The sequence below is a fragment of the Acomys russatus genome, chromosome 13, assembly GCF_903995435.1.
Source record: "Acomys russatus chromosome 13, mAcoRus1.1, whole genome shotgun sequence".
Lineage (NCBI taxonomy): Eukaryota > Metazoa > Chordata > Mammalia > Rodentia > Muridae > Acomys > Acomys russatus.
The window spans coordinates 59,272,857-59,292,081 of NC_067149.1; the positions used below are offsets into that span (position 1 = coordinate 59,272,857).

The 19,225-nt window shown below is 47.9% G+C and overlaps 1 protein-coding gene across 1 annotated transcript in view; it reads right to left on the reverse strand.

Moving 5' to 3' along the window:
• The window catches only part of Plbd1 (phospholipase B domain containing 1), a 51,232-nt gene extending 32,261 nt beyond the window's left edge, over positions 1–18,971 (reverse strand). The window contains exons 1-2 of the mRNA XM_051155506.1: positions 18,505–18,971; positions 8,673–8,892 (exon numbers count right to left, since the gene is read on the reverse strand). Coding sequence (XP_051011463.1) covers positions 8,673–8,892; positions 18,505–18,625 — 341 coding nt within the window. The 5' untranslated portion in view covers positions 18,626–18,971. The remainder of the gene's footprint in view (positions 1–8,672; positions 8,893–18,504) is intronic.
• Positions 18,972–19,225: the final 254 nt, after the last annotated feature.

Sequence of the window (19,225 nt, forward strand, 5' to 3'; positions counted from 1 at the left end):
AGCTGATCCTCAGCGGACGGTGCTGGTTTGGGGACACTGTGGCGTCTTTCTGACAACGTAGCCTAGAAGTCAGAGGTAGAGTATAGGCATGGAGCTAAGGAGTTATGGGTCATCCCTTCTACTGGGATCCTGTGTTTGCTGACTCTGGACACCTCGTCACCAGCTGCCCAGCCACTCCTACGGCCTTGCCAATTCTGCCATGAGAAAACTTTTGCCAGTTTTCACATGACTCACTGCTTCCATGGGCCCAGATGGCCACAGGGTCAACCCTCTGGTAGCAGGAACCCAGACCGCCCCTCCCCCTTACAGCTGACCACACGAAGGGCCCTGCCACAGGTGGGAAACTGACTAATCTAGAACCCCAGGTGGGCTTGACGATAGGAGTTGGTTTCTCAGAGCAACAAACATAGGGCTTCTTAGTCCAAGATGCTCCTACGCATCTCGATGAGTGTCAGGAGACAACCTGTGGCTTTGGGTGAAGTGAGGAGATACTGAGAGCCATAGACCTGGCAGAAGTCAGGGATGGCTGTTGCCATCTCAGGTAGCAGTGATTACACACCCGGAGACCAGTGAGAGTATGTAGCTCCTACATATGAGATGATAAACTATCCAAGCTGAAGAATAAAAGATATTGTTCGACTGTGGTGAGTGCTGGGAAATGGCACAACCTGGCTATAGGCCAAACCCTTCCTCTACAAGCTGCCTCAATACCATAGACCCAATCTGGAAGGGTCACCAGTCAGAGGAGGAGAGGAGAATTTTGAATTGACTGTTTAAATTGCACCTCATTTGGGTTGTGTGGAAGCGATTTCTCTAAGACTAAGATCTGGAGGAAGGAGACTCAGACCACAGTTAAGTGGGGATTTTGTATCCCAGGATGATGTTGTAAACCTTTGAATATTTAACTCCAAGTCTTTTCCTTCAGTGCTGTACTCCATTGCTTTGTACTTTGTACTTCATATGTAATTACGTACATGCCTACATAACTTTTATGGGGCTGCGGAGATGGCTCAGTGGTTAAAAATACTTGCTGCTTGATTTCCAGCATCCACATGGTGGCTCACAACCATCACTTAACTCCAGGTTTAGAAGATCTGATGCCCTCTTTTTACCTCCATGGGTAACACACACACACACACAGACACACACACACAAACACACACAGACACACACACAGGGTGCACATACATTCATGCAGGCAAGACAGTCATACACATAAAATATGATAAATATAAAACAAATTTAAAAATTCAAAAGCTTCTGAGATGAAAGCACTCCTACTCTTCTGTCTTGCTCTTCTGGCTCAGGAACCAGAAAGGCTGCCTTAGTCTTTCCACAGTAATTAAACTCTGTGTGTGTGTGTGTGTGTGTGTGTGTGTGTGTATGTGTGTGTGTGTGTTTGCACAAATGGACAAACCCTGACTGAACAGCCTGGTTTCCAACCCTACTGTGCTGGCTGGAGGTCTGCGAGAGGAGGGAAGCTGAATTGAGACAATGCCTCCATAAGAAGAGGCTGTAGGCAAGCCTTTAGGGGATTTCCTGAATTTGTGGTTGATGGGCGAGGGCCTGGCCCATTTCAGGTGATGCCATCTCTGAGCTGAGCAAGCTAAGGTGAGCAAGCCAAGTAAGCAGCACCTCTCCATGACCTCAGCATCAGCTCCTGCCTCCAGGTCCCTGCCCTGTTTGAGTCCCTGTCCTGACTTCCTTTGATGATGAACAGTAATATGAAAGTGAAATGAGTTGAAATTAACCCTTTCCTCCCCAACTTGCTTTTTGGTCATGGTGTTTTGTCACAGCAATAGGAACCCCGACTAATACACCTGCTTACTGGCTCTCTAATTTTTAACTAGCTAACATGTTTCTCTGTGCCCAGGTTTTCATGTTCCTAGGATGTGGCAACCAATGAGCACAGAATTAGTGCAGATTGAAGAGTTAACATGGAGAGTCTTTGAACACCCTCTGGAGCATTGTATGCTAGACAAGTGCTTGCGGCTAGTTGGCAGTGACCACTGTCACACGTCCCAGGATTGTCACTGTGCCTTCTGTACTCAGTGGTCCTTGAAAAGCTCCAAATAGTAACAAGTTGATAGTTTCATTAGATATTTTTGAGCGTGGGCCTCTAGCTCAATTCTTGCCTTTGCTTACAGACTTGACTTGGAAGCATATTCAGGCCCTAACATTAAAAGGAGCAAGCTGGGCATGGGGGAGAAATTCTTGAGGCATTTCTTGATGGTACCCCAAAACCAAGGACAGACTGCTCACTCTATTAGGACTGTGGTGCTGGTAAACTCTATCAGCCTTAGTAACTGTTGTATCACCTTGTCAGGCACTCTCCACCGAAGAACACACTCATGCCCACCTCTGTCCCTTCCTTCCAATCAACCAAACAGGTGTGTGTGTGTGTGTGTGTGTGTGTGTGTGTCCGTGTGTGTGTGTGTGTCCGTGTGTCTGTGTCCACCCCTTCCAACTGGACAGTGCCAGGGGAGGAGGCTTCATCAGCTGCCTCGGACACCCCACTTAGCAGACACTTTATTTAAACAACTAGAGAGCATCCTAGGGCCCCGAATCCTCATCAGGTGTTGTTCTCAGAAAGGTTTCCTACCTCATTTTTTTAAGGACCCATCCAGGACTCAGCAGGGAGACAGCAGAAACTGAATTTACAACTCTTAGGCAGCTGCCCCATCAAGTTCAAAAGCAAAGAAACCCAGCTTGGCTGGGGCTGCAGCCCTGCTCTAGCACATGGAAAGGCATGCTGCTTCTCTTTGATTCAGCAGGACTCAGTTAAAACTAAACAGCATGTAATTAGCAGCTGGGGGAGGAAGTGCCAAGCCTGGTGCCTGGCTAAGGCAGGGACCTCACCTTCCAGATCCTAAGGATGGAGGAGGGGAGAGATGGAGCTGTAAGCCAGTAGGAATACAGTCTTATGAGATGTTATCAAGGAGACAACACTGGATCATGGGGTGACGGCTATGTTAGGGATGTTTCCTGGTTCTTGCAGAGGACTTGAGTTCGGTTTCCTGCACCCATAGCAGGTAGCTCACAGCCCCCTTAATTCCAATTCTAGGGGATCTGATGCCCTCTTCTGGCCTCTGGGGCACCCACACTCATGTGTGTGCAGACACACACACACACACACACACACACACACAAATAAGAAAGACGACATTTAGCTGAGCATGATGGCACATGCCTGTAATTCCAGAACTTGGGAAGTAGAGGCAGGAGGATCAGGAGTTTAAGGTCATCTTTAGCTACATTGTGAGTTATGGGCTAACCTAGGCTACATAAGAACTTGTCCATCCCCAAAGATAAAAGAAAGCGATGCAGAAGAGTGCCCCTGTGCCGATGGGCAGCTGGTGTGGGGTACCCTGAGGAAGCACCTCAAAGGAGGAAGGGTTTCTTTTCTCCCGTGGTCTGAGAGGGTGTGGTCTAACCAGTGTGGAAGATGCGGTGAACTTCCTGTCAATAGGAGCATGTGGCTGGCACTCTTCAGACCCTGGTAGGGGAGGAAGCAAGGATGGCAGGCAGGAAGTGGGTGGAGCTGAGCTATAAGGCTCAAACTGGACTCCTACAAACCTGTATCTGTCTGAGGAGCCCCAAAGCCTAAAGTCTCCACAAATTCCCCAAACAGGCTCAGCAGCTGGTGATCAAGTGTTTGAACACATGAACCTGTGGGAGACATTTTACATTCAAATTCAACACTGGCCCTAGGTGGTTAACAAGTTTTCTGTTAGCGGAGCTGAGGGAGGGAGCATGGAGTTTCTAGGAACCCACTCAGGTGAGACAATGCACTGTGGTACCCTGCCTGAGTCTAGAAGTGGTAATCCTAGGAGCCCTGCTGGTATCAGTAATGTGGTGCCTTTCAGCGGAGGCTCTTGCTCCTGGGAGCCCAGCCTATCCCTTCCATTCCGCAGGTTGATCTTTAACAGCCAGCTCTGGTATATTAGCCATCTTTAGGGGCACATTAGAAGGGAGGGAAGGAAATGGGGAATGCCACGCCTTTCCCCAGCCTTAGGCCGAGCGTTGGTATGAAGCATGCTTGGTCGCTCATAAACACACCCCTGTGCTGAAATCCCTGCCTGTATTGGCCTTTCAGTAAACAGACGACAGAGCCCGAGCAGCGGTTCCCAGAATGTCTGTTCCCTGGGACTCTGCATACTTCACTTACAGAACTCTGACAGATTGCTCACTGCTGTGGTGAGGACACCCACATCATCCCACTTGGGAGGCGCCAGAGGCAAGCGAGTCTGAGTTTGAGGTCAACCTGGATTACATAGCAAGTTCCAGGGCTGCATAGTAAGACACTTTCTCAAAAGAAAAAAAGTCAAAATGAGATTTTACTTAAAAAAACAACCAATTAAAAACAAATCATAGTTACTGAACCATAGGTGCTTTTTTAAAAAAGAAAATTAAGCAACAGGCACAGTGTGCATCTTTAGTTGCAGCACTTACTAGTGAGGCAGAGGCTGGTTGATCTCTGTGAGTTCAAGGCCAGATTGGTCTACATAGTCAGTCCCAGGACAGCCAGAGCCACATAACACTAAGAAGCTATCTTAAAAAAAAAAAAATTAAGTAATGCAATGTTTACTACAGATGTGCTTCTAATGGACTTGGTGTGGGGAAAAGTGAATAAGGTTATTATTCAAATATAAATGCTTTACTGCTAGAATGAAGGCCTAGGGCTGTGGAGATGGCTCAGTAAGCAGAGACATTTCCCACCGACCCTGAAAGCCTGAGTTTGATCCCTAGAACTTCACACGGTAGAAGGAGAAAACTGATTCTCACTGATTGTCCTCTAGGCTACACACACACACACACACACACACACACACACACACACACACACACAGAGAGAGAGAGAGAGAGAGAGAGAGAGAGAGGGGCACTAAAGTCCCATACCCTAATCCTAATCCAAATTGCAACCCTATCACAGCCCGAGGTTTCTGCAGTGAGATGCTGCAATGTGAGAACACACTATCACACTACCCAGCGAGAGCCTGTCAAACCCCAGGTCTCCCTCCAACAGTGGGTCTCAGTGGAAACATCCAAGGAAGACATGGTTGTCTTTAGCACACCCCATGGCCCAAGCTGCTCCCTCAGCACTCACTTTCTCCCTCAGTGCCCCTATATACGTCATTGACAACTCAGCCATATATGTTTATATTCAAACATTTCTTCAAACTTGCACCTCAGTAAAATAACACCCCCAGAACAGAGGGCAGAAGGAAGTGCAAAAAGAGGATGAACTGTGGAGTTAGAGTTACACACACAATATAGCTTTAAACATGTTTTAAATATATTTCCAAGGGGGCCTGGAGAGATGGCTCAGAGATTAAGAGCACTGACTGTTCTTCCAAAGGTCCTGAGTTCAATTCCCAGCAACCATGTGGCTCATAACCATTTATAATGAGATCTGGCGCTCTCTTCTGCACATGTGCAGGCAGAAGACTGTATAAATAATACATAAATGTTAAAAAATAAAAATAAAATAAGATAAAGGATTTCAAAGGGATTGGGAGCTGGCTTGGTGGTTAAGAGCATAGAGAACCCGGGTTCGGTTCCCAGTACCCATATTGTAATCCCAGTTCCAGGGGCCCTTGACGCCCTCTTCTGGCCCCCACAAGTAATGCACACATAAGCTGCACTTACATGCATGCAGGGAAAACACTCATGTGGGAAAGACTGTAAGCTTTGTCACAGGTGAAAGCAGTCTTGGCGGGCTTTACCCTTGAACACACCACAGATGCTCCCTGAGATTAACCTTGAGATAGACTGGGTGGAGCCATCCTGGGCTTGGAATTCAAAAAGCGGACCTGGGGATTCCACCTGGACTATTGGTTTTCTAATAGACCCTCAATGGGAGAAGGAGAGACCGCCCTTTGCACATGAGGCAGGCAGGCAGAGAGGAGAGAGCAACAGCAGGTTCAGACCAGGCTTGAGCGCACGTGGATCGGAAGGAGGATCAGCGAACAGGCCGGACCAGTACGCAGGCCAGAGACACCTAGGGATCCGTCCCATGGAATGGATACCAGAAGGTTCACTCTTCTTTCCCTTTAACCTTTTTTCCCTCTTGTGTAAGCTAGTTGGGTTGTATAATAAAGTTTAACTGTTAAGAAACAGAGTCTACACACTCAGATGTAGAATTAAATCTTTACCAGATAAAGGTTTTATATACTTCTGAATGGTAAAGTTATTTACATAATAAAATTTCCAAAACTGGGTAAAAAAAAAAAAAAAGGGCTGAGAAGTCAGTTGAGTGCATGACATGGTAACCTGAGTCTGGATCCATGACAACCATGTAAAAAGATGGGGATGGCCCTGCACGCCTGTGATTCTAGAGCTCATGCATACAGACAAAGAGATCTGGGAAGCTCACTGGCCAGCGAGTCCAGCTGAATTGGTGAGATGTAGTTTAGTCAGAGACCCTGCCTAAAAATCAGATGGAGAGAAGTTGAAGAGAGGCAGGATTGACCTCTGGCCTCCACAGGAAGGAACACACACACACACACACACACCGGGGAGTTGTAGTCTAAATAATAGAGGAGCCAGAGTCCGAAACTGATACCATCTCAGGGCCTGAGAATGAGATTAAGATTTGTATTTCACTTATCACAAGTAGGATCTAACAGCCCCCAGCAAGGTTAGATTAAACTGCACTTAACTACATCACAGAGAATAAGAGAAGCAAGCCAAGTTGGAAAGACAGTTTTATATTAAATGATATGCAATTTCTCTTCCTTAGAGTGTTTTCTCTATAAAGCTGTTCTCCAGCACTCAGGAGGTTGAGACAGGAGGATCACTGCATCTTTGAGGCCAGCCTGGGTTGCTTAATGAATCCCAGGCCAGTCATGGCTATAGAGTGAGATGGAATGAGCCCGTGTTTCAAGCAAACGCCCTGCACTGGGAACACAGCTCGCTTGGTAGCTTGAAGCTGGTAGAGTACTGGAGGACCTGGCTTGGGGTCCAGCACCACATGAAACTGGGCATAGTGGCTGACATGGTGGCAGGCATGGTGGCAGGCATGGTGGAGGGCATGGTGGCAGGCATGGTGGCAGCTATGATGGTGGGCACAGTGGTGGGCATGATGGCTGGAATAGTAGCTGGCACAGTGGAGGGCATGGTGGCAGGCATGGTGGCCCATGCTCATAGCCAGCACGTGGGAGGTAGAGGCAGGAATATCAGAAGTTTAAGGTCATCTTTGACTTCACAATGAATTAAGACCAGCCTGGGGGTATATGAAAGACTGCCACAAATAAACCCCAGAAAAGCTTAAGTATGGTGATTAAATTATTAACAACTATGTCCTTATTATTTTTATGAGACAAGGACAAGGACACCAGGATTTAATAACAATAGACTTCGGAGGAAAGGTTACAGTATACTCATTAAAATGCCAACTTAAACCTCTTTATCCACTTGGAAGTATTGTTTTAAAATAGTAGAAAATAAATGCTCTTATATTTTTATTAATTTAAACAATCTTTTATGTTTTAATTAAGTAAGTCATTGATTAATAGGGTGTGTGTGCAAGTGTGAGTTTCATGGGCTATGTATGGAAGTCAGACAATGACTTGTAAGAATGGGTTCTCTCCTTATCATGTGGCCAGGATCGAAGACTGCCAGGCTTGGTGGCAGTCGCCTCTACCCACTGAACCATTTCGTCGGCCCCTTACATCTTCCTTTTTTTTGTTTTTGTTTTTTGAGACAGGGTTTCTCTGTGTAGCCTTGGCTGGCCTCAAACTCACAGAGATCCCCCTGCCTCTGCCTCCCAAGTGCTGGTTATGTTACTTTCACTAAGTCTTCATTGCTTCGTCTCTCTCATTCCACATCTTATGTTCTTCCTACCCAATGGCAGACGACTAGTAGGGGGCATGCCTGTTGATGCCTTTCAAAACGCTTTCATTAGCAAAGAAGGTGGAGCCGGGCATGGTGGCGCACGCCTTTAATCCCAGCACTCGGGAGGCAGAGGCAGGCAGATCGCTGTGAGTTCGAGGCCAGTCTGGTCTACAAAGTGAGTCCAGGACAGCCAAGGCTACACAGAGAAACCTTGTCTCGGGAAAAAAAAAAAAAAAAAAGAAAAGAAAAGAAAAGAAAAAAGAAAAAGAAAGAAAGAAAGAAAAAAGAAAAGAAGGTGGCTAAGAAGATGGCCACCAGAAAAATACTTGTCACACAAGCATCAAAACCTGAGTTTGGATCCCTAGAGCCCACATACGCAGTGGGGGTTACATCCATCACCCCAGTGCTGGAGCGGTGAAGACAGGAGGAGCTCCAAAGCCCATTGGCTGTCCAATCTAGCTGAATCAAAGATCTTCCTGCTCAGTGAGAAACCATGAAGAACATTGAAAAGCCGAGAGTGATCGAGGGAGGACCAACCTGCAGCCTACACACACAGGTGTGCCAGTACACACACGGACACACTCATACAAGCGTGTGCAGCCATACAACACACACAATCCAGTCTTTTAACAAGCGGAAGACTTCAAAAGAAGCATCAGGAAAAGGAGTGAGTGCCCCACCTGGGTGCTTCATGTCTGCTAGGCAGGCATGATTACGGGGTACAACTTGGATGCTTATAACCTCTCAAGGGTACCCCTGCTTCCCTCTACCACTAACACAGCACACCAGGATCCAGGAGTCACTGCTGGACAAAGCAGAGGGATCGGGGTACTTACAGAGCAGTGAGGTAGCCTTCGAGGTAGCCAGCCAGAAACATGATGATCTCATTGCTCAGGACCTGAGTGCCGTAGCCAGCTCTGATCTCCAGGATGCCCCAGCCCGTGGTTCCCATGGAGTCATTGTAGAAGCCGTAAGCATCCCCATTTTTGTCCAGTACATTCTTGACTTCCACTGTCTTCAAACTGGGCACCCAGTATACAGTTGCGTAGTAGACTCCTGCAGGAAAAAGGGGGGGGGGCTCGTGAGGGACGCCACTCAAGGATGGCCTGTGCCTTCCCCCTGTGCAACCAACGTTCCAGACTTTGCTTTTAGAGATGTCTAGCCTACAGACTGCGGAGATGGCTCAGGCGGCGAAGTCCTTGCTGAGCAAATGTAAGGGCCTGAGCTTGATCTCTGGCATCCGCGTAAAAATCAGGTGTGGTGACATGCGTCTGTAATCCCAGTGCTGGGAGGGTGGACGCAGGTGACTCCTCAAAGCTGGCTGGCTAGTCTAGCCTTCAGGCCAGTAGGAGACTTGTCTTGGAAGAAAAAAAAAAAGGTAGACAGCATCTCAAGGAAGAATACCTAAGGGTGACCTCTGGCTTTACACACACACACACACACACTTTAAAAATAGATTCGTCAGTTCATCCTCTTGGTCTTATGACTTGGGTTCCTGTCCATGTGTGTACCTGTAACATCACAGTCCAAGCACTTGGGGGCCCAGAATTCATACTTCTAGCTCTGCATCCTGCCAAGAACGAGGCCAGCCCTTCTCAGACGCACCTATCATTTCTTCCTCCTGACATTCTGTCTCCTGTTAACTAGTTAACAGGCTGGCAGGGTGGAAACAGCTAGGGCGGACCCAGGACCCAGTTCCGCCTCCCTGTCCCTAAGGACCAATGCATCCAATACACACTTTTGCTCCTTGGCACCTGATCCTACATGGTGTGCCCCTCAGAGTCCAGAGACTGTTTCTTTCCCAGCTGGTATAGTACTTGGCATATAGCAGATGCTCAGTAAATAACTGTGGACGGAGTCCAGGATGGTGGAGTGCATCTGTGATGGTCAATGTTAACTGTTAACTTGACAGAATCTAGTCACCTGGGAGACAGGCCTCTGAGCATACCTGTGGGGGGGAGGGATTTTCATGATTTCGTTAATTATGGTGGGAAGACCCACGCACTGTGGGCGGCACCCTCCCCTGGCTAGGAGCTAGGATCCTGGACGATATAAGGATGAAGAGAGGAAACTGAGCGTCCATATGTATCTGTCACTCTCAGCTTCCTGGCTGTGGATGCCATGTGACCAGCTGCTTCAAGCTCCTTGTACTTGTCTTCCCCACCAAGATGGACTGTGCCCTTGAGCTGTGACCCAGAATGAATCTCTTCTCCTCTAAGTGGCTTTTGTTAAACTTTTTTTTTTTTTACAGCCACAGGAAAAGGCAGGAATTCTATAATTCTAGTGCCCAGGAGGCAGAGGTAGGAAGGTATAGAGGCCAAGCCCAGCTTTGGCTACGTAGCAAGTTCGAGGCCAGGCTGGATTACACACAATCGTGTCCTAAAACACTAAACACAAGCAACAGTGTGAAAGGAGGGAGTGGTGAATTCACAGTAGACAGCTTGCCTTGCATGTCTGAGACCTTGGGTACACACTCCTCTGGCACTGGATGAAGAAACAGACAAGGAACTATGAGAGGCAAGACCACTAAGAAAGAGAAGAGGAAAATGAACTAGGACTCAGAGAAAAGATGCAGTGTATAGAAGAGCCATCTTCCTGAGAAACTGTCAGGTACCTGCTGTACTTGAAGAAAAATAGTACAGAACTGGCTAGATGGCTCAGCAGGTAGAGGTATTGTTGATAAGCCTGACAGCCTAAGTTCAACTCCCATGACCCTGTTGGTAGAAAGAGAAACTCCTGCAAATTGTCCTCTCATCTCCACCCGTACATATTCTCACACTCAAATGCCATTATAGGAATAGACAGATATATAAGCTATAATATAATTTTAAATATGGAAAACAAAACATTACATTTAGCTCAGTCATCAAAGAGGTGGGAAGTAGGCTAGACTGACTCTCAGGTTTGGGGCTGAGGGTCTGGGACTGTCCCACTGAAGGGGGAAGGGCAGGAAGAAAGGGTCAGGAAGGGAATATAAATTAATTTTAGGCTCATTACCATTGTTAGTGGTCAGCAGGTGGGAAGTTCTATAAGGCATACATGGCAGTGTTCTGAAAGGAATTAACGTGTTCTGGTTTTTAACACAAACACTGCCTATCCGTCAGATGGCAAGGACACAGTCTTAATGATCATCAGCGTGCACACTGACTTGGAAGATGAACAGGGTCCTAGGCTGAGGCTGATCTGAGCTATGACCTAGAAAGGAGTGTTTCTGTTGTTGCTGATGATTTGTTTGGGGTATGGTCTCACTACATAGTGCAAGTTGGACTCGAACTCACCACCTCCCTGCCTAGACACCCAAGCGCTGGAATTACAAACATATGTCACCAGACCCAAGGATAAGGCCTTTACAAAAAGTCAAATGGACAAAAAGTCAATCCTGGGAAGTCTGGGATGACTGCATGGCAGTCATCCCAGCACTCAGGAGGCTGAGGCAGGGGGTTCACTACAGGTTTGAGGTTAGCCTTCTAGTCCTAAACTGGCCAGGGATTCAGAGCAAGACCTTGTCTCAAAACACCACCACTGCCACCCCCCACACATACATTATCCTGGCAACAAAAAAGGAACTGTTAATGAAGCTGACCAGTTAACAATTTAGCAATTATACACATCTTCTTTAGAAATTTCTCTTTCAAGTCGGGTGTGGTGGCACATGCTTTTAATCCCAGCACTCGGGAGGCAGAGGCAGGCAGATTGCTGTGAGTTCGAGGCCAGCCTGGTCTAGTACAGCCAAGGCTAACACAGAGAGACTCTATCTCGAAAAACAAAACAACAACAACATATATATATAAAGTATATTTTCCAAGTTTCTTTCTGACTCCAGAAGCCACGGCTGTTCTCTTTCTTTGCCTACCCCTGACCCCCTCCTCCTCACACTAGGCCTGGAAATGAGGAAGCAGGGGTGCAGCGTTCTCCAAGACCCTTCGCAGCACAGCACACTGCTGCAGGCAAGGGTTAGGGTTAGGGATAGGGATAGGGTTAGGGTTAGGGTTAGGGTTAGGGTTAGGGTTAGGGTTAGGGTTAGGGTTAGCGTTCAAGGGTTCGGCTCTTACTTTTGCTGGAGCAACCTCCTTCCCTGACCATAAAAGTTGGCTTCTCTGATGCCAGCGTACCTTCACAGGAGGAAGCCTTGGCCTTGGCACAGGGCGTGCTTTCAGAAACAATCCCAAATCTGAGGGTTTTGTTCAACCCAATACACTCCACTCATTCCATGTTTTCTATCAGTCTCTTGTTTCCCAGTGTCTGTGCTATTTTTTTCCCCCAAGTCCCATAATACCATGCTAAGCCGGCATACATTTCTACTGTTGAAGACCATTTCTATGTGGGGACAGATGTTGGAGAAAGTGAACTAGTGTGGGAAAAACACTGTGTCCTTCTATCTTTAACCCTAGCTGTGTTTTTAGCAGCTCTGTTAGAGCCAGGAGGGGTGTCCAGCCCCCTCTGCCAAGAGGCTCTGTCTCCCCAAAATCTCAATTGTGTGTTCTAAGTTATTTCTTAGATTTATTTTATGAGTGTTTTGCTCACATGCATGGCCATGTGCCATGTGCATGCCTGGTGCCTATGTATGTCTGGTGCCTTTGGAGGTCAGAAGAGGGTGGTGGATCACCGGGAACTGAAGTTAAGGATGGCTATGAGCCTGCATGTGAGTGCCAGGTTCAAACTCAAGTACTCTGCAGGAACAAGTGCTCTCAGCAACTGAGCCTTCTCTTCAACCCTACTTATTTCCAGCACTTGGGAGGAGGAGGCAGGTGGATCACTGTGAGTTCAAGGCCAGCCTGGTGTCTTATGTAGCCCAGGCTGGCTTACGACTCCATATACAGCTCAGGAAGACCCTGAACCTCTGCCTCTGGCCTCTTTCCAAGCTGCACAATTCTCAGCTTTGTGTTCATTCTTCCAGTGAAAAGCAAACTTACCCAAACATTAATTCATTCACAGAGGTTGGTCTAACATCCCTCCTGTGATTACGTTAGCGAATAGAAGAGGCCCGAATGGGCTGGAGAGATGGCTCAGCGGTTAAGAGCACTGACTGTTCTTCCAGAGGTCATGAGTTCAATTCCCAGCAACCACATGGTGACTCACAACCATCTATAATGTGATCTGATGCCCTTCTCTGGCCTGCATAGGTATATGCAGGCAGAGCTGTATACATGATAATAAGAGGCTTGAAGGATGCCTCAGTTTGAAAATCTAGCTGATGCCTCGGCTTCCCCAGTCAGTTTCAGGAGGAAGTCCCGAGCACCAATCTGACCTGGTGCTGTCAATCAGTTATTTGTTCTTCTGTCTGGAAGCTTCACCGGAAGAGGAACTCTAGCCAGCTGCTTTAATGGGGTTTTCCTAGTTGGTTTCTGTTGCATGACTTGAAGACCTGATGTGATGGTGGTGGGCACCCTCCTTTTATTACTTAGTGTATTCATTCAAAATGGAAAATATGACTGTTGCAGATCATTCATCACATCTTAATAAAGATGGGGACTTTCCAATGGCTTTCCTTTTTTGTTTTTTACTGTAAAACAAAAAAGAAAACAACAACAAGAAGTCCTCAGGTGCCCTCATTACATTTCTCACTTTATATTCTTTATGAGCTTATTTTTAATTGAAAAAAAAAAAACCTTCCTTAACCCTTAAACTTTATAAAGATGCATTCTTTCCACTAGGAAAACAACAACAACAAAAAGATTGGATATTACTCTATAGCCCAGCTTGACCTGGAACTCACTATGTAGCCCAGGCTAGCTCTTATCCCATGACAGTTCTCCTGCCTCAGCTTTCTGAGTGCTAGTATTATAGGTGTGAGCTACCATGTCTGGCCAGCTCCCCTATGCAGAACCTAATTTTCTTAGCATCTCTTTTCACGGAGGAGACCATGATGGCTTTCAAGCCTAGACGGCAGTGTTGGCCTATTGGATCAGGCCTTTAGAGGGAGAGAGATTGAGGTTGAGCGGGTGGGACATGTGAGAGAAAATAAAATATTGAGATTTATTGTTTGAATTGGGTCGAGGTCAGGTCCCTTCACTGGTATGCCTCAGACTTCCTCTTTCATGTGCATGCAGCTCGTGTGGGGGGGGGGGGCGGGGTTCGTACTTTCTCCTCCTACAGAGCCCTCAGGAAACTGCTCTCTGGCTTCTAGACTTACTTTGAGTCCTCATCAGAGTCACCGGGGGAATAACTGACTTGTGAGTTATGCTGCATCCAGGCAAGAAAATGATGGTAGGTGTTCGGCTTGTCTCTGTGCAGATAGCAAAGCCCATATCTTTGGCTAAGGGAAGGATGGCTTCTCACTGGTCTCATTGGGCCCCACTGCGGAAGTGTGTTTAACCAACTCCTTCAGGTCTCATCCCAAGGATGGGAGAGGACATGGTGGCTCACACCTGTAACCCCCGAATTCAAGAGCCTGAGACAGGGGGATCACTGTGAATCTGAGGTTACCCTGGGTTCCAAAGTGAGCTCTCATCTTCCAAAGGAAAACCTAAATGTGGATAGAAAAGGCACGTTTCTCTGCCTGTTTCGGTCCTACATAGTCACACGATGGATGACTTGCCTAGGGTTAAAGCCATCACTTGCAGGCTTTGCACAGTTAGAGAGTCTCTGAAGAGGAAAGCAAGACACCGTGGGGGTGCAGCTGGAGCGAGGCACAGTGGGGCACACCTGTGTGAAGCTAGGATAAATGGACAATGGTCCCGAAGGGCAGTTAAGAAGTGGCCAGCAAGCCGGCCGTGGTAGCGCTCACTTGTAATCCCAGTATTCGGGAGGCAGAGGCAGAGGTAAGTGGATCACTGTGAGTTCGAGGCCAGCCTGGTCTACAAAGTGAGTCCAGGACAGCCAAGGCTACACAGAGAAACCTTGTCTTGACAGAAGCAGCAAAAGCGTGAGTGCAGGAAATGACTGGAGGTTGGCTGAATCTGAACCGCCCTTCTCTTTCAGCCTCTTGAACACTAACTTGCCTTCATTCTGACTTGGCTCTCCCCAGGCCACACCCAGTCCCTTTTGGGGAGGGCGTCTACCTTGCAGCCTTGGCTGACCTAGAATTTACCCTGTAGCCCAGGCTGGCTTCCAACTTATGGAGACCATCTTTCCTCTGCCTCCCAAGTGTTGGATTACAGGTATGTGTCACCAGGCAGATTCATTCCTCTGAGTCACCTCTCATCAGCGAGAATTGTGTGTATCTGGTCCAGTAATCTCCATCACAAACTCCTTGGGAATTGGAGGTAGCTCATCTCTGTCATCACATCCACTTCCTTAGGCTAGCACAATTCTTTCTTGATTACATGGCCACCTAAACCCTAAACTGTCACACTGACCGGAAGGTCACATGTGGGAACCTATTCACATGGAATTCATAGTATGTGAGTGCACATGCCACAGCACACAGTAGAGGTCAGAGGACAACTTTGTGGAGTTAGATAGCTCCCTCCACTCTTTTTTTTTATTCCAATTTATTTTTTATTTTATGTGCATTGGTGCTTTGCCTGCATGTATGTCTGTGTGAGAGTGTCTGATCAGAGTTACAGATGGTTGTGAGCTGCCATGTGGGTCGTGGGAACTGAACCTAGGTCCTCAAGAAGAGCAGTCAGTACTCTTTAACCCTTGAGCCTTCTCTCTAGCTCTTCTTCCACTCTTATGTGAGTCCCAGGGATCACACTCAGATCAAATGTGTGCCCCGGAACCTTTCTGGTTGAGCTATCTCCCCGGCCCCTGTGTTATTGATTTATGATGTCAACATATGAATTAGGATGTTGGCCGCTTGAGTTTGGAAAGGGAATAATACTTAGGTAATAACCAATGTTTAGCGTCTCATGCAGGGCCCAGCTCAGCGCCTGCCAGTCTGATGGAGCCCTTTCAGAGCGCTGTCAGCCTCTCACATGGACTTGTTCATTGTTTTCAAAGCTCAATGAAAAAAAAAAAAAAAAAAAAAAAAGACTTCCACAACTTCCCCCAGAAAGATTGACACATGTCATATGACAGCTAGGTCTTTGCAGACGACACAGAGTTACACATTTTTACAAACATTTCCACATAATTTTACTACCTCTACAGTATTCGTGAGTTCCTCATTTGCCCTGGTGCAAAGAAACAACATAATAACCTCAGCAACAACTCACTTGCCACATACTAAAGCTAAAAATTGGCACACAAGAGTGATTGGAACGCAGTTTAAGGATAAAGAGACCAGGCTGGAGAGATGGCTCAGAGGTTAAGAGCACTGGCTGTTCTTCCAAAGGTCCTGAGTTCAATTCCCAGCAACCACCTGGTGGCTCACAACCATCTATCTGGTACTCTCTTCTGGCCTGCAGGGGTGCATGCAGACAGAACACTGTGAACATAGTAAATAAATAATCTTTAAATGATTAAAAAGACCATGCTAGAGTGCTAGTTAAGCCTTTACATCCAGTATTCAGAGGAAGGTAGATCTCTATGATTTCTGGGCCAGCCTGGTCTACACAGGGAGTTCTAGGCTAGCCAGGGCTACATAGTGAGACCTTGTCTTAAAAAAAAAAGTTATAGAGAACTTCCATGTTAAAAAAAAAAGCCCATGGAGCAATCAGGAGGCTCACCTTAGTGAATTCAGATATAAAAACTGCCCTCAGAGGTAAAGCATCCATTGAGACTGGACTCAGCCAGTACTTGGCCATGACATCTTAAGGAGACCAATGACAGCCAGGATAGTAAGTGCTTCCTCCTGTCTGATTCCAGTTCCCAGTGCCCACTGAGGTCAGATGAGTCGGGGCCCCAGACTTGGAACCCAATAACACGTACTAGTGTGTTTTGGTGGCAGGAAGAATGTGCCTGAAGCTCCCATAGGAGCAGTCAGCAAACAGTTATATTTCCAATAAATAGGTAACAGTGAGTGTGGGAATAGACTTGGGGGTGTATCAGAGTGAACCATCTCCTTTAGATCTGATCACACCTGGCTTGCTGCAAATACTGTCTTCTGGAGTCTGGCCCTGCACAGCTGACAGCCAGGTGAAGAACCAGTTTTACCAAGGAATGTGCCACATCCTGAGAATCACAGAGGTCAGCTCATCCGTCTCTCTCTAGTGACCACCCAACTTTGGCATTCATTCCACTTAAAAAGATGATTCTCAGATGGCAGTTGGAAGTGGGGGTAGGAGGTGGGGGGCTGAAGGGGGCTTGATGGTTGGGGGTATGTTTTAACATTCATCAAGCCCTAATTGAACTCAGCACAATAAAACCATACAAGGATGTTCTAATACACACACACACACACACACACACACACACACACACACACACACACAGGCTTTTCAGTGTTGAGAGAAGCCACACTGTCATCTGTAATAGCTTGAACAATATGAAGAGATGGCTGGAAAACCATCTGCTGGTCTCTGGAATAAAAAATAAAACCTAAAGTCAATTAAGGAAGTAGGCTAGTAAGATGGCTCAGGGTGTCCTGTCTGGAGGTGAATATATTGGTTCTTGTCTCCCCAGGAAAAGTTAAGACCAAACTCACTACAGCTCACAGCACTGAGCTAGGTACTTCCGGGTAAGCAGTGGTCCTGTTTTTATGTTTACACATCAGGCAGTCTACTGGAAGGTGGAGAAAGCTCCTGTACAGAACAAATAACCGACTGATAAAGAAAAACAAGGGAAATCACAGCTGTTTCAAATAGCCACGGCAGGCGTCCTTAGCTGTCCTCAAAGCCACGTGGAAGAGCCACAACCTCTCCAGACTACAAGGTGTGTGTGTGTGTGGGGGGGGGGCTGAGGAGGGGGGGGGGGAGGGCGGGGGCGGAACGATGGTAACCTAAGAACGGCACTTCGGGGCCAGTCCCTTCTGATCCCACAGGCCTGTGCTCGCTGAAAGCAGACGCCTCAAAATCCACAGGGTTTGTTGAGAGAAGATAAGAAAATCAGCGATTTGGGCAAAGGGGACACCGCCCACGTCCCACCCTATTCTTGCACAAGGTCAGCGTGGAAGATACTGTAAAATAAAATCCATCTCCTATGAATTTGATTGGAATCTCCCAAGTCTTTCTACATAACCCACAGTTCATTTTGGTTTTCTTGCAAATGGGAGAAGGGAAAGATTGGAAGGACACCTGCTGAGACCTGTTCTAGTGACAGGCAGGGTTACACCAGTGCCCCCTGCCAACCCATCTGTCTTATCATTTATGCAAATTCCCGAGTCCCTCTCAGCCCCAGTCATGGCACTGTAGAATGGAGACTTGAATCCACTTTAGGATTACCAGACCTTTGGAGGTAAGAGCTCTCTCGCATCCTTCCCTTCTGGCCCTCTCTCAGACCAAGTAGGCATTACCTGTTCGTGGTCAGTTCTCTTAAGCCAAAGTCCCTTGTCTACTTTTAGAAGCAGACAAAAGGCCAGCTCCCAAATCACATCCCTGTCCAATCTGGACAAACATACTTGATGCCTTTTGATTTGGAGACTTTTGGCCCAGCCGAGGTTGTCTGGGTCAAGAGTCGGGGCAGGAGAATTCACGCCAAAACTTTCAAGTTGGCAGAGCCCTTGTGCCCTCCTTAAATGCTACCACTGATCTATTATATGGCAGGGCTGGAGCCTAACCCGTCAGGCTCCCCACCAAGAAATGCGACCCAAGACGCCCCTGGGTGCAAACGCGCTGGGACTCCCGCCAGGGGAGGATGGGCGCTTCGGGGTACAGTCCCGGCCCCGCGGCAGTGCGTTCTGCTCACCTGTTTGACTGGGATGCGAGGCGGCGGCGACCCAGGAAGACGGCAGCAGCAACGGCAGCAGCAGCAGCAGCAGCAGCAGCGATGGCGGCCCGAGGCTCCTGCCAGGACTGCGGTGGGACATCGCTCCTCCGCTGTGACCTCTGCCTGGTTGGATTAGGTCCCGCGGGCAGTGACAGCTGTTGCAAGAGCCTCACGTGGGGGTGGCAGCGGGGCGCTGCGTTGCTGGCCGGGGCGATCTTAACTTTCTTGTGGCATTAGGCTTGCCTGTTTGGGCGCTTTGCGTGGCCTTGAGAACCAGCCTTAGCTCTACTGAGCCCCAGGCTCGGATAGGCGGATCCTTTCTGTCTGGTCTGACCCTCTAGCCACCTGTGGGCTGGGCGGGGAAAGTTCTCAGCTGTTCTTTTGGGAAGTGCAGGGGCCGCCCTCCGTTGAGTTCTATCGCTGCCTCCCGCAGGTTGAGGCTCAGAGCTAAGCAATCAGTACAAGGTGGCCATGGTCCCCGTGGCAGCGGATGAGGTAACCGGGGCAGCGGTGGGTAGCATGCCTCTGTCTACACGCAGATCGGATTCTGCAGCCTTCTGTCTTCTCAGGTCCCTCATCCGTTTGGGAGCCAGGGCCTCTTGTGCCTACTAGTCTAAACTCAGGAACTCGACTCCTCCAGGCCTTGGCTTCATGTCTTCATTGGCCGGGAGCTGATTCGCACGGGTCTCGAAGCAGATCT